Consider the following 16,043-nt stretch of genomic DNA (forward strand, 5'->3'; position numbering starts at 1 on the left):
CGACACAATCAATTTGGTAGGGGAGCTGGTTCGAGTAGTTTGAGCATGATGAACACGGACATGCTGGTCACAAAGCACCAGAAGAAAGCTGTGTTCAGCAGAGCCCGGCATGACCTATTTCAGCAAGGAATTAGTAAAGCAGGGCACAGGATGTTTATTCAAATGGCCCACTTTAAAATGCTGTGCATGCTAATTAGCCTACACAGGAGTTGGTAAGAAGTACCTCAAAGCCTGGAGGAGACAACAAGCAAAATCTAAAATGTCATTTAAAACTGAGAGAAGGCACATCCAACGCCTGAAGACCAAAAATAGGATGACAGAAGTCTGGAAGAGATATCAAGAGCTAATTGAATTAAGAACAGAGAGCAAGTTCTTGATTTAATTGAGTAGTTAGGTGGTGCTAAGGAAAGGCCCAAGAGAAGTCCACAAAAACTGCGAGACAAACAAAGCAGCTATTGGAGGCAGCAAGGAGCTGTCTGGCTTGCCTACCATCCAGATCGATGCAGCTGTGTAAGAAGATGGATAAAAAAAGAATCGTATGTACAAGATAGCATCTCCCGTGTTAATAATGCTGTGTGTTGGAATAAGACTGTGATGGTTTCTCTCTATCACCCCATAAAAACATCTGAAACTCCACGAGATAGTAGCCAGTGCCTATTAGGAAGATAAGAGGGGTTAAGTACCTGTAGGCAGATGCATTAGGACACTTCAACACAAGGAAGAAGTGCCTTCACAAACTAACAAATGAAAAGGTGTTGGAACCCTCCAAACTAGTAGCTCTTGCTCTGAGGGAAAAGAATGTGAAAAACATCCTCTTCACAGCGTAAGTAATTCTAACCTTTGTTGTTATACTCTGCAACCCCCTGCCCTAAATCAGCACAGATCAACCACTTTCAGAACTTAGCCATGAACATTTAGAGGTCAAAACAACAAGAGGGAGCTAAGAGAAAACAGCTGCCCTTCTGTGGCATTTAACTTGTGTCCACAAAAACCAGGTCATTTCATACGGCACAGTGTCTCCTGGATTCTCTTTCAAGAACATATGGACAAGAGCATGTGCACGCACAGCATAAACACACGTTGGTTCTCCTTGGCACGGACACTCTGGCAGTGCCATGCCCCTGCTGCTCAGCACACCTGCTCGGCTGACTGGCATCTCCTATCCGAGCAACTCCCTGTCTGACATGCGCAGCTTTGTCTTGGCAGCAGCCTCCACCCTCTCCAACATCACTTCAGAATCACCTCTCCTTAAAAGCGACACAGTCTGGGGAACCCAGAACTGCACCTGACACTCAGGGAGTTCAGAGACTGAGCATTAGATTTAGGATGTGGTCTTGGTGCCTAGCTAATTCATAGCCTATGCCTGTTCTGCTGTAGTTGTGTTTTCAGAAAAGGGAGCTAGCATCATTCCTCCTCAGAGGTGAGAGGACACTGCTCAAGACACCAATATCACAGGAAATCACAACAGTGATGATATTAAATTCTAGCTTGAGTTATCTGGTGAGAGCTTTAATATTATGCTGTTTTGAAATATAGAGTATACACCCTGCAGCTATCTAATTACAATCTTTGGCTTTCCTAAAGCCCCCACTATACCATTTGACTACTTATACTCCTCAGAGTAATGCAATATTATGCATGTAGCAGATTTACCCTCTATCTACAGTATACAGTTTTAATTACTACATCAATTACTGGCAAAATTTAAGTACACATAATTTCTCAGACGTGCCTTCCTTAAAGTTGCATTTATTATACAAAACAGGAGTAAGAAGGATACTACTCAGATCATCTTTTGGGAAGCTAATAAACATGCACTGAGCACTAAGTGAGGACAAACAGCTGTCTTTAGCTCTGGACTGCTGGAGTATCAGCCAAAGCCCACTGTGGCTTGTTAGCAGAGATTATCATTGGAAAGAGCTTGCAGCTGTTCTGCTTTGCTTCCAGTAGCTGTGTTCACTTGCTGTCACAGCACTGATAGAAAGGCACTGCATATTACAGGGATTATCTGGATATTACGTGGGCAGACGGGGGAAAAAACTCACCCCAAACATCTAATGTTTCACACATGGTAGCCAAGAGATAACGACATCCTTGCAGAACTGAAAAAGCATAATACGGTACAGGTGATGAAGTCACAGCCTTGCTCTGCAGGCTGATCATCTCCTCAACATTGCTGGAGTTGCCATCTTGATCATTAATTTCTGAAAGGCTGAATGGACTAAATGAAGCTTAAAGACTACACCTAAATCTCTTCTCTTTGATCCACAGGGCGGTGCTTGCTTTCACTGTTTGTACCTCCTGAAGCCAACAGGAATGCTGCTGGCACTACGTTTGCAGGTCCCCATCCTGAACCACCTAGCCTACCACTGCTGAAGCCCCTGGGCTACCTGCAACCCTTCCCGTGTCCCCAGCATAGTCCCATTGGTGCAGTAAAACACATTTATTTTATTCCAATTTTGCTAAGCCATATCATCACAATAGTTTGCAACTTATATTCACATAATTTAAAGATTTACAACTGTAAACAGATGCCTTTAGGTAGAACGGGACACTTTCAACACCACTTCAAGTCATAACGGGAAACAAGTTTTGTAAAAATGACTAGCAATCCAGGGTGCTAGTTTCTACTGTGTGTCACTAGAAAACACTAAATATTCCATCTGAAGGCTAAGGAACTAATGAGAACTGTGTACTTGGCACGTACATTTTAAATAAAACAACCAAAGTCACACCTTTTGTGAGGTATTAAATTTAGGCACCCAAGATCATTGGAAATTTAAGTTGGCATTTTTAACGACGCCAAGATCTGTGCATCTGCATTAATTTTGGTCCATAGTCAGTACCCTATTACATATGAAATGCAATTGTAAAACGCAAGGCATGCCTAACGTTTGTTTTTTAGCATGCAATCTCTCTGTGCTAGTTTAGCCAGTCTCAGAGGGGTAGTTTTGTTTGCTCTTTTGAGCAGAGGGAATGAGGGAGAGATGGCTGATCCTAAACCATTACATTCTGTAAATAATGAAAGGTACATAAAAGGTGGAGTGTATGAAGTTCAGTGCCTTACTTTTTCAGCCACTCTGCTATATCTGCTGCAGTAGCACCATAGTTCTCAAAGTGGAACAGGAACTTTCCTTTCCTATTAAAGCAACAAAACAAGGTTTAGTGCTTGCCCTGAAGATAAGAACATGCAATTATAGTCAAGTGTATGATTTCTTAAATAGCAGCAAAACATAACTGACTCAAAATAGCAGATTGTAGGATATCCACGGACATTGTATTCTTCCTTTATCCTTTCAAATTCAGCAGAGTAAACATTCATCCCCGCAAGAACCTGAAAAAAACAGAGCATAATTATATTGATTCTTACAATACAGTAGCAACAACATGACTTCTAAAGAGCAGTAAAGCCAGCTAAACTCTGTGCAGATTCTGATTTCACTCATATTGCTGTAAAGCAAGGGTGACTTCATAAAAGGCAATGATGAAGCGCTTCTGATTTTGACCAAGGAAAAACAGAGCAGTATTTGAGCCTAGCCCACAGAAAGCACAAACCATTCAGCCTGTCATGTACTCCTTGCTCTCACAGCACCTCCATTTCCTTTTATTCACCCCCTACAAGAAATACCGAAAGGGCATTCTCTGAATCTCACTAGTAGTTTAAAATACAAATCTGCAAAGAGAGCACAAGTCCAACTAGAATTCTTTCTTCTTGTGCATATCCAAATGTTTACAAGGACACAAAGAGTTCTAGCCACGTTTTTTGGTTTACAATCTCAGCTAATATCCAGAAAGTCTGCCTGACCAAGCACTGACTTTATTCCAGTTCAAGAGTGTGCTGAATGGCAAGGGGGAAAAAAAAAAATCAGCATTACTTTGATGTAAAACATTCTCCATGAGCCCAGGAAATGCCACATGGCATTTATATACTTTAAATGTGTTAACTTACCTGATTGGCAGGGTGTAATGACAGTTGAACAGCCTTTTCTTACAGATATTGAAAGATGGGCATGGGAGCACAGCAACTTTTCAGACTGGTAAGTGAAACAAAAAGCTTCCCTTCCCTTTCTTTACCTCTGTCCCAACCCACCCTCCACACCAGCAATCCACCCCAAGCTTCAAGCTCAGGGCTCCTGTGCCCTCTCCAACTGCCTTTCAAAACACTTTTTTCAAAAGACTTTTGACCTGAAAATTTGAAGATAGGACTAATTCTGAGGTTCTGTGGGTTTGAGATTCACACTGAGGTTGTTCTGCAGTCAAACCTTCAGCCAGTTGCTGAGATACAACTTCAAGATTAACTTAGTTTTAATGGCATTGACAGCTTAAATCATTTTAGCAGCAGGGTTTTAATCCTAACACCTCCTCCTTCCCCCTCCAAAAACAGGATTTTCTCCTTCCAGCTGAAATATCACATCAGAATTTAATACCAGGTTCCTGACTGCAGCAAACTGCATAGACCAACCAAATGTGCTAGGAGCCAGCATGAAATAAATCTTAAAGCACAAAATCCATGTTTGAAGGTCAACCTTTTCTAATAGCGTGCTGGAAAGTCACAAGAAGATGCTTTGTTTTCTCTCGCCTATCCTGAGAAAGGATAAAGGAAAGCTACCTCAGAGGAGAGGAGTACAGAAATAAGATTTATACTGGCTGGTCACATCTCTTGCTTTGAATTTTCCTTGTAATTCTAACAACCAGATTGACTTCATTCATAGAAGATACTAAGGCCCAGTTCTCCCCTTCCCTTATCCTTTACGTCAACTCTTGTGGATAGGTAAATTCAATAGGATCAAGATGCAGCAGTTGCTTTATACAGTGAGAACTGGCTTCATTAATTCCCCGCTTTACACCAGCCTACCAGATTTAAGATTTGCCAAGAACTTTCAAAAGATTTCCTAGGTTTTACATTAGCATTTCCAGCCACATCTACATCTTCTGCCAGATTGCGGTGATTGATTTGGGTCAAGAACATGGATTCATTCTGCTGTTCATACACAGTATGAAGCATAAATGACCAAAAGTCTATTACAATAGGTTTCATTTTTAAAAACAAAAGTTACTGCTTTAGCTGGCCTATAATCACACAATCATGTATCATCAAGGCTAACAGGGACCATCAAAATATACCTTCTACCCAAAGTCAGGATCCTCCCTCTATACCTAAGCTTGTTCTGCCAGATGTTTAGCTAATTGTCTTTTAGCAAATGACTGAATAACCCTGACTTCGACTGAAGTCCACTACCTCTTGAAATATTCACAGCAAACACGAAGATCAGTTAATTTATTTCACCTCTCCAGTGACATTTGACTTACTGCAACACTTTACCTGCTCCCCACCAAGCTACCTGTATCTAAATCGACTTTGAACCTTTGCTAGCTGATCGTATCTTCTAGGCTTCTGACTTCTGTTCTCCTGTGACTCTCCCATCCTGCTACTTGATGGAGCAGAGCTAGGGGAATCTCTTGTGCCAGGGATAAAATAAACCATCCTCTTCTGGTGTGGACCCACTCTTTTTGTTTCGTGCTAGGGTTAATGGAATAGAAAACTCTAAACTTTACATAATACTGAACCATACAGTCTTCCTCTCAGCAACTACGGCAAGATGGGACCAGTCCCAAAAGAATATAGCAACCAGCGACAGACACAGTTCACCTTTTCATTTTTATGACCTACTAAATAGGCAATACTATATTTCATTTTCCTGCTATATAGTAGCCATAATCACTTTTAACCCTGGCACATCCTGACAGCTAACAACAGGTCTGATTGAAATGCCAAACCTTCAGCTCATCCAAAACAATCATAAACTTTCCAGCAGTGCCTGATCTGGAGGTCAACATTGCTCTCAGGCACCCCATGGATAATTTATGATGGGTACAGCAGAGTTAATTTTAGAAATGGCAAACCGTGTACACATCCCACTCAGGAAGCTAACTAGGTCAGATTTAGATGAACAGATTGATATTTGTGAAAGACACTGGTGACAGTAGCATAACTGGACTTTCCTCTGAAATAAACCTGCACTAAAAACACTACAAGTGCAAAAAAGCACCTCTGACCAGTGCCAGACCCCTGAGCTGGGCAGGATTAGCCTAAGCCTACCTAAACTCTTTCCTTTCTTTCTTGGAAATTATCAAACTAGAACAGATCTGGAGTTTAAATTCAACTTGGTTTGGTTTGAATTTAATAAAAACAGAACTACATGTGGACAAGGGATAATTGCAGGAAAATAGCATTTTGCAGCATGCCCTCTCTCTGGCAGTACGTGTGTAGGTGTTTCTTTATGCTTCAAATTCCTGTCCACCCCACGCCTTGTGATAGACCTGCTGTGCAAGACAGGAGTGCCTTCCCCCAGAAAACAGCACACCCTCCACAGAAGGGAGAGGAATTTGCATGCTGCCTGGCTGTATGGAAGCACTCCTGAAAATATCTTATTTAGGACATAGTAAAGCCTTGAAATCTGAACAACTCCCACCGCTTTCAGCCCTAAGCAAACAAGGATTTAAAGAAAAATTTAGAGAAAACACCTTGAAAAACAACTAGCTGAGAAAACATGGGGTAGTCCGAGGGCTCTCAGTGCTCATGAAATGCACTGACCAGAGCCGCCCCAGCGATGAACTGCAGTACTTCATCTTTTCCTCACCACGTGCTGCCTCTCTTGAGGAAACTTATAACCCAAGTGATTCAACAGGTAGAATCAGACCAAATCCAGCCAAAGCCATGGAACAACAATCCCATTTCTGTGTCACTCAAGTGTTATTGGTATTACATAAATTATACATAGTGTATTATAAAAACATGACTTGGAAAGTGTCTTCATCTTGCTTAGAGAGATCAATATGCCTTATTAGTACAAACAGAGAACCAAGTTATTGCAGCTGCTGCGAATTGATTTTATTAGGATCAACACTCGCATTTATTTTAGCCTGGTATAAACGCTAACTTTGTTGACAAAGCTATAGCAATGCTTATGCATGTAACGCTTATGCTTACTTGTTAGGAGATTGATCAAGAAAACGTACAGTAATCCCCCTCCCATGACACTGTGATTCTCCACTGAGCAAGTGGATTAATTATTACTCTAAGGGCATCCATACTTGAGTTGAATAAGAAACATCAAGCCAAAAGCTGATCAAACCCAAAATGGCAAATATTTCTTTATCTTTACAAAAACAAGCTTAAGACGACCATAAATTCACCAAATAGAAGCTAGACAAAGCAGTGTCAGAGCCCACTTTTCCCTGACAAAAACTACATACTAGATATAAAAGGCAAGTGAGTAAATGCCTCATTATGCTAAGTTTTAATAATAGCAAAAAAAAAAGGAGATAATCCTGAGCGAATGTGGAACAGCATCATTCATTTTTGGCTTTGTTTCAACTTGTTTAAAAATTACCCACTTCAATAAATATTTGTGTTTTTAAATATTCAATGAATTGTTAAAAATATTCTCTTTAAAAAAAAAAAAGATTTTTTAAATATAAATCTTATCTTCTCACTTACATATTTACCCTTTAGTTCTGTGGCTGCCTGCTGATAAGACGGCATCATTCTCTTACAAACACCACACCCTGATAAAAAAAAGAAATTGTGTCAGTAACATGCCAACAACTCCATTCAGACTCTTCTACAGGATCTGTGTTCCAAAGCATATCACAATACATATTTTTATATACAATAATTTTTAATGAAATTCCTTATTTATTCCACTAAGTCATTATATTATTATTTTCTAAGGATGCTACATCTTATTATATGCAGCTATTTCTGCTATTTTTTCATGCTGCTCAGCTTCATATTCATTTCTTTTCCTAGTTTTGGAAAGAGCAACACCATTTTACGTTCCTAAGGCTCTGGGCTGAGCTCACAGTGGAATGCAAGATGAAAGATGTTATGCTCATCAAGCCAAACCAAAAAGCTTTGTGTATTTCGAACAGGCACTCTAGTGACCAAGAAAGTCAGAATATGGTCTTTAATCAGGTGGGCGATGGGGGTGTACTTCAGATTCATCTCAGTTTAACAGGTCTTTGAAACTCATTTGAGACATCTCCTAAACACATTAAGCAGACATCAAAAGTTAAGCCATGCTCTGTTAATGGAGAAGACAATAACTCAGGAGAAGCAACAGCCCTTGTAAAATACAAGAACTTTATGTGCTGAGGAAAAGACAAATAGTGAGTGAGGAAGACTACATGCATAGCTGGAGCACACTAAGAGCTGTTTGATGACGCTCGAGTGCTAAGCAGATTAGCAATAAATCACCTTGTAAGCAGCAGGTTTCACCCTTGCCAAGTAAAATATGTGCACGCACACTGGGAAGAGAGGGACTGCAGACAGCATGAAAGGAAGCTGTGGCCATGCACTTCAGACACTTAGTACAGAAACCCATGGTCCACCATGGGACAGCAGTCAACACTTTTCTTCTGGTAAAGGGAGAAGGGTTTTGGAAGTATCTTCCATAAAGGAGAAATATATTTTGCAACCACTGGTTTAGGACCACATCAGCGTGCCTGAGAGGAACATTCTTTAATCAGAGGAAAGAGAGCTCATTTCTGTGGTCTTTCCACCTTTGATCTCTCCACTCAAATTGCCAGTGAGGTCATTAAATTAGTGCTGTGTCAAATGATGATTTCTTGGTGGGCACAGACCATTCATCTGAGGTCCACTGAACCCTCAACTTCATCTAAACCACTGGAACGGCATCAAAAGATAGGAGCTGTTAACACCATCTGCTGGATCCTCAACTTCTGTTGTCTTTAACAGGCCCTAAACTAGTGATCTCCCCCACTTTTCCTCCTGAACCTCTTACCGCTCCCTGGACTTTCTCCTGGAGTACAGAGGCATACCAGCCTCCTCCCACAGCCACCACCCCACCATCCTTCCACTGCCATCCCAGCCCTGCCACTGCCTTGGATTCCTTGCTCCCAAACCCACTGCAGTGGGACCTCTCCTACCCATTAACTTCTGCACTACACCGTTCAAGACTGTCAAGCCACATACGTTCCCATGCAGGCATACACGACAGGCAAAAAAACTCCTTTTTCTTCTGCTCTTTTTCTTGTATTGTGACTCAAAAGTGGGATTTTTAATTAAACACATACTAATTTTTCCACTAGGTAACACTTCCATTTTTAAAACCCTGTTTTCAATAACATTTTAAACAGCTCCTTTTTGTTGCCAAATGCAGACCATCTTCTGCAGGAGTCTCCTTTGGCAGAGTTAACCATAAGTAAATCTGAATGCCTGTAAGTATACCTAATTTTTCATATTTAGTGCTGTCTGACTTATAATATAAAGTCCAAAAGTACAGTGAATGGTCTCCAAATGGCAGGTAATATCTTCCAAGGAAAAGGCATGCTTTTACTCTGAGTCGTTTCACCCAGACCAGGCATTCCTGAAATATTAAAGGAACTACATTTAAGTTAGCAGTCGCTTTCATCTCCCTCTGCAATAGTACGTAATGAAAGAGCCCATTTCCTATGAATCTGCCACAATGAATCTAAACCCCCTGCTTCCAGCCAAGCTGAGGAAGAATGCAGCCGTCTTCCCCATGCCTTCCTAGACAAAGGCTCCAACAACCTCTCCTGCCAAAGACCCTCCACCTCACAAGCAAGGAAATGAATCCCTTTAGTAGCCAGCCTCAATTTGCTGCTCCCAGGTACGAGCATTAACGCCCATGTCAGAAGACAGCAACCTGCAACTCCAGCTTCCCCAAGTCTGTATTTTAATAAAACTGCTGGACGTATTCTGTCTCAAGTGGAGCAGGAGTAAGAAAAGAAAAATTGGATAAGAACCAAATCAGAAGGTCTCGTGTGTTAAATAAAAGATGAGGGAGTTAAGAATCGTGAAATCAGAGGGGGGAAAAAAAACACCTTACAAGTAGGCTTCCTTCACAGCAGTTTAGAAATCAGCAAAAAGTATTATAGCACTGAAGACTAGCAGGTGTTTTGCCACTTCAAAAGAAGAGAAACTGGAAGGAGGAGGGCTTCTGGGGGAACGGTTCAAAGAGAACGAAGGGCTAGATAAGGCACTTTTCAGGAAGAGACTCAGTTGCGGAAAAACAATTATTCATGATACAGGTAAACTGCGACAGCTCTCCGCAGCGGGACGCTCCCTGAGGGGGCGATTTGCAGGCAGAGCGGGCGGATCGCCCCCCGCCGACACCGTGGCGGCCATGGCCGCTGGCGCTCTCCACACGCCAGGCCAGGCCGCGCAGGCCCGGCCTGCTGCAGAGCGTGAAGGCACCGCGCTGCTGCTAATTTAATTAAGGAAAAAAACATCCTCTGAGTGATGCAGCAAGCTAAGTCTTGGGCAATTCTGGCCGTCTTGGTTGTACACAGATGAGACTGAAAAAGGTAGAATGGCGTTTCAGGCAATAATTACCAGAGAAAATACACTGAAACAGGAGATAATCCTGCCACAGGATGCTCATTTTAAAAGAGAAACAAACAGCAAATTGGTAGCAGTGCCTCGCATCAATTTCACAACCAGGACAGTGCCGGGAGGCTTTTCCAGCTTAGGTCACACATTCATTCCATTCTCACGGCTGCTCTGCTTTCCAGCTGAGCAACAACTCCAGCACAACAATATTTTGTTTTCAAGAACTGGAAAGCCTCTCATATACCTGACATCACAAAATGTGAAGAAGCAGTTGCAAATTTGTAAAATTAAGGAAGAAGCAGCCAACACGATAACAAGATCAGAGCAATGCAGTGTCAAGGTCACAAAAGAGATGCAGCGACTCCAACATGCTCTCCTCTTTCCTTCCTGCCACCCTCCCAATTAAACTCCATTTGTATTCAGGATACTCCTGCCAGTGACAGCAGAAACACCCAGGGTGCCTTCCTGGATGGAGCAGGAAAAGTATTCCTGCTCTTGACCACTGCACTGTAGTTCCCTCTGCACCCAGTTACCGAGAACAAATAGAGCTTCTTTCAACTGCATGGTCTCCTCCAGAGATCTTTTGTGTGTAACCACTTGTCTTACGCCATAGCCCAAAGTGCGAAAGAAAAAAGCATGTACAATGCTCATTTGCACTTCCAGCGAGAAGCACTGAGGGACTACACCCCCTCAGAAAACTGCATTAACACTAATGTGCTCAGCATATCGTGCAAATCTAGAAAGAACAACAGGTAAAGAAATTACATAAGGTAATCCACCACATGGATTTCAATGATAAAGATGGGACAAGATGATGTTAGCAAAGCACAGGTGGGGCTTCCAGGTCAGCCTTGGACATCTCTCAGTGAAGAAGGGAACAAGAAGTGAAAGGACATGCTGGATTACTTACACGGGGCATAGAACATCATCAGAACGGGTTTGTCTTCCTTCTTCAGAAGCCTTCGCAATTCCTAGCGAACGAACCAAATAAAGTAAAAACAAACTTAGACAAAATGACATCTCTTGTTGTGACTTGTGTTAAAACTTTTAAAAGTCAATATAAATGTTAACAGAACACAGGCTCATTTCTCTGGAGGAAAAGAAGGGTCATACTTCCTAACAGACAACACTTGAGTTTCTCCTGCTTGCTCAACTGTAACTTGAAAGGAGCTGGCAAAACTTCTCATAGACACAAATATCCACTAAATATTGAAGACTAGTATCTTTGGTGTTAAGATGTGGAAATTGTACAGCTTGATCAATTTTCAGTTCAGAACCTGTGACTGGAAACATTTTCTTCCTTGATCCATCCAAAAAATGTATTCTAACTCAAGAAGTCAGACTCAATAATAAACTAAAGTTCAGTTTCCACACTATGAAACCTGGTCAGGGCTATGAGAGGCCATGAGAATAGATTTTTCAGTACCAGCATGGTGGAGAAATGAGATGAAGTTTTCAAATTGAACACAACCCTTGGAAGACTTATAATAGAGTACAGAAGGTGAACATTAAAAATTAATCTTCCTACAAAAACCTAATGTCAAAATAACTATTTCTAATATTAAAAATGAAAGCTAGAAAATTGAAAAGGCCCTTTACGAAATACCAGCGAGGGTCCAATCAATTAAAGTTTTAAAAATCAATAGGCTAGAAAACTAATACAAAAGACCAAGCTGATTATATTAGAGAGAAAATCATGGGGTGCTCTGTGGTGGCACTGGCTTTTTAAGGTAGTTTTTATCTTATTTGCGGCTTTCCCACTTGCCACGGTAGATGATTACTGTACTAGGTTAAATCACTCCAGATCTGGATCCTGTTCCTGCCTGCTGCAGAGACTTCCTGAGATGACCTCAGGCACATGAGAGCTTTAACTTTGACAACCTGCAGTTGTAAGAATAGCATTTTACCTCCTACTTGCCTCCTGCAGCAACTGCATCTTGGAAGCTGCTACACTTACTGAGACAAACAGGTCTCTTCCACCCTAACATCCACGATGCTTTAATGCTTGCTGTGTGGCTGACAGACTAATATTATGACCACACAGGGAAGAAGGAGGAGGGAAGCAGGAGACGTTGCTCTGTGGTTATTACAAAACACAGGCTTTGTCACGTCACAGTTTAGGTGCTTTAATCTTCCCTTCCAAAAGATATAATGGTGCTTCACTGAGAGTTTAAACAAACATGCACACTCCTCACATTCCATATATTTATAAAACATACAGAACATTTCTCCAGCTGACGTACCTTTTCACTGTCAATATGCACAATATCTTTGGCTTCAGGATCTTCCTCCCACAGCGGCGCACCTTCTGGATCCTTGAGAAAGGCCACCATGGACTGCAATAAATGGAAAAAAAAAAGTTTTTAAAGCAAAATGAATGAGAACCATCAGACTCCAATCTCAAATCCATGCTGTCATGTGAACCCTATCCAATTAGGACCTTTGTTTTTCCATTTTTATACTCATCTGCTATAGTGGAGATGAAAACCAATATCCTATTGCAGAACCAAGAGATGTACTGTTGTGTACCTTCCTCAGAACTGATATGCCAGCTTACCAGTGCCTGCTTCCACTAGAAAACTGGGGAAAACACATGGAGGTGGACCAACTTATAGACAGAAGCTTCAAGGATCCTTCAGAGAACTCTTTCAATGGTACTAGATCTGTAATACTTCCACAGCTACACGCTGGCTTAGTATAAAAGATTTCTCTTTATGTAGAGGTCAGGCTTCCATGCCCTTCACTGCATCTGAGTAACTTTTGCATCCAATAGGACCAGCTGGAGGGCACACTGTGAGCAAAGGCAATGAACTCCAAACTTATAAATCAAATTGCTCATTTGGTCAGAGGAAAAATATCCACCAGTAGTTTCCCCTATGACTCGTTTACCTAGAAACCGCATTCACTGGATTTTTAAGTAGGAGTGTTGCAAGCAAACATGACAAGAGAAGCAGGAAATGAGACCCTATGGTTCTGCAGCTCCCATATTTGACAAGTAGAATACTTGCTCAAGCTTACTTTATAACTGTTCTACCTGACAGACATACAACCAACAATTCCTGTGCTGGCAGATCACAGATATCCTCTTTATCACAAAGAAATAGTTCCTACTGATTCTGATTTCACACTGAGCCTGAGGGAAACTCCAGCCCTCTGAAGTCAGAGACATTCTCCATGGAATTCAGCAGAGCAGCATTACCCCCCATTTCCAGCCGTACGTAGGGATGTCAGCTGGATCACTTATCCTCAGATGTCTGTGCTCTAGGAAATACAATACTTGCATTTCCATGCTCATTCACAATTCAGATTGCTTTTCACAATTCAGACTGCTTTTTCTTTCTCTGTGGCACTGCTTGTATGTACTCATCCAGTCCCTGACAGGAACTCTGCCACACCAGCCACATAGTGAGGTCTGAGCAGAAGGTGCTGATCTCTTCCGTCTGGTGACCGATCAATAGGAGTCGAGGGAGCAGCATGGAGATGCACCTGGAGAGGTTTAGGCTGCATGGTTCTTCACCAAGAAGAACCTTGAAGAGGTTCTTCACCAAGAGGGAGGTCAGGCTCCTCAGGGAAGCGGTCAAGCACTAAGCCTGCTGGAGTCAAGAAGTATTTGGACAATGCTCTTATATGTGGTTTGATTCCAGGGCGGTACTGCATGGAGCCAGGAACTAGACTCGATGATCCTTGTGGGCCCCTTCCAACTCAGGATATTCCACGATTTTATGTTTCCCTTCATTGTAAGAGTTAAGTGGATGATGACACTACAGCAGTAAGCAAACTTTACTTGCAGTCCAAGCAAAGAAAGTCATGTGAGAGCATTCATTAAAGCCTTTATCAGCCATGGGATACTCTGCCAAACCAGTTCCTGACAGAAGACCAGAGCTGAGTATGTGTTAACACACACCAAGAGCATCCATCTTGAAGCCCAGCTTTGTAAGCCACCTTCTCAAGAGCAGGTTAGCAGCATACTTGGTGACACTTGTCACTGCAACAGCCCCAAGAAACATTTTTACCACCTCTCTGCCTTGGGTAGGGCTGCTCTGGTACAATACCCCAACAGCTTATCAACAGATAGCGCAGCTCAGCTCATTCTCCTGCATCGCAACTGGTACTACAGAGCTTGGGAGGATTCAGAGCTTACAGCACGATTCATTTATGGCATTAATGTTTCTGTCTACTTGCTTAGCTAATATTGAAGAGATTTGTCTGATCATAAGAGGCAGCACGTATTAGTCACTAGACAGCAAGCAAAGCACTTAATGTACCCAGTGAGAAGACCTAAGGGGTTAGGTAGTAGTGTTGGGACCACAAACACTTTGAGTAGAAGAAATTTGTTTTCATACAGCATTAGCAGAGAAAGAAGCCAGCTAGAAGAAATTCAAGTAATTTATAATGCAGTTATAGTTGTAAAAAAAATTGAAAACTAAAGGCATTAGCATCCCAAATGATGCTGTAAGAAGACAGTAACATATGGATAAAGGAGAGAAGGACAAAGCCAGGGAGATATTCCACATTTCTGAACACCTCATCAAGTTCTGCTTGCACTCAGTCTGCACAGACCTCAAATATATACTGGCTGGGAGGAGAAAGGGGTCAACATTTTAAACAGCTAATGAGTCCGATTGACTCCGTTAGTTTCAAGAATTCCTACGTGCCAAGTTCAGTGATGTAGAAACAGATGCGGTTAGAGGACGGGGGATTAAAGAGATTTAATTCTTGCAGCCTCTCCCTCTCAGCCAAGAAAGAAAAAAATTAGATGTGTAATGTCTTCTGGCAGGAGCAGGCAGTACGGTGCCTTGCACTCATTACTCCACTCTGTGAAGAGCACTTCCTGCACCCTTTTAAATGGGAAAGAAAAATCCCCACAAACAAACCACGGTGCTGTCTAATCACAGACGAGCAGTGGTCCCCAGGCTGCTGGGTTAGAGACCTGAGCAAAGTCCAGGCCACGGCACAGCAGCCCCCATGCTGAAGGACCAGCTACGCTCCTGCCCTGCCGTGATGGGGTCAGGACCTGCTTTGACACTGCGGCCCCGACAGAGCCATGCTGGGCTGTAACCTGCTGCCTGAACCCCTGCAACAGCTTTGAACCTCAAACACCAATTCAGCACAACACAGGATGTGTCTTTGTCCAGCATACACTGCAAGTTTTAATAGCACAATAGCTGGCTATCATTTATGGACTCACATTTTAACCTGGAAAAAATAAATATGGAAACATCCCTGCACATTCCCCTCCTTTTCAGTAATGCAGTAGAGATGCTTGTAAAACTTCCCATGATTTCATACACACACACCCTCCTACAGGAGCAAACTTGAAAAGGATACAGAGTTTACAGCAGGTCTAATTTATTGGGTTAGTCTATTCCCTTTGCTAGTACTGAACAGATTTATACTTTAAAGATTTTTTTTTCATTTTAGAAAAAGAGTAAAACTCCTTTGTACTTTACCCTGCAGAAAAGGCTTCAGCAAATTATAGACACAGCCTGGATACTGGTTGTATGGCACTACAGTGGATTAGGACACCGCGTGGCTAAAGCAAATAATTAAGATCAGAAAGCTATCTAACCTCAGGTCTCCAACAGCAGCTCACTATAAATAACTGGGGGAAAAGCTACACTAGCACCTTTCTTACATAGCACGCATGGTATGGGCTCTCAATTTC

The 16,043-nt window shown here is 42.0% G+C and overlaps 1 protein-coding gene across 1 annotated transcript in view; it reads right to left on the bottom strand.

Annotated features, from left to right (window-relative positions):
* The window catches only part of PDIA5 (protein disulfide isomerase family A member 5), a 96,530-nt gene that overhangs the window by 49,677 nt on the left and 30,810 nt on the right, over positions 1 to 16,043 (bottom strand). Inside the window, exons 6-10 of the mRNA XM_084524665.1 lie at positions 12,622 to 12,714; positions 11,289 to 11,349; positions 7,502 to 7,569; positions 3,243 to 3,334; positions 3,068 to 3,139 (exon numbers count right to left, since the gene is read on the bottom strand). Coding sequence (XP_084380791.1) covers positions 3,068 to 3,139; positions 3,243 to 3,334; positions 7,502 to 7,569; positions 11,289 to 11,349; positions 12,622 to 12,714 — 386 coding nt within the window. The remainder of the gene's footprint in view (positions 1 to 3,067; positions 3,140 to 3,242; positions 3,335 to 7,501; positions 7,570 to 11,288; positions 11,350 to 12,621; positions 12,715 to 16,043) is intronic.

Source organism: Aythya ferina (assembly GCF_964211825.1).
Source record: "Aythya ferina genome assembly, chromosome: 6".
NCBI classification, from domain to species: Eukaryota; Metazoa; Chordata; class Aves; order Anseriformes; family Anatidae; genus Aythya; species Aythya ferina.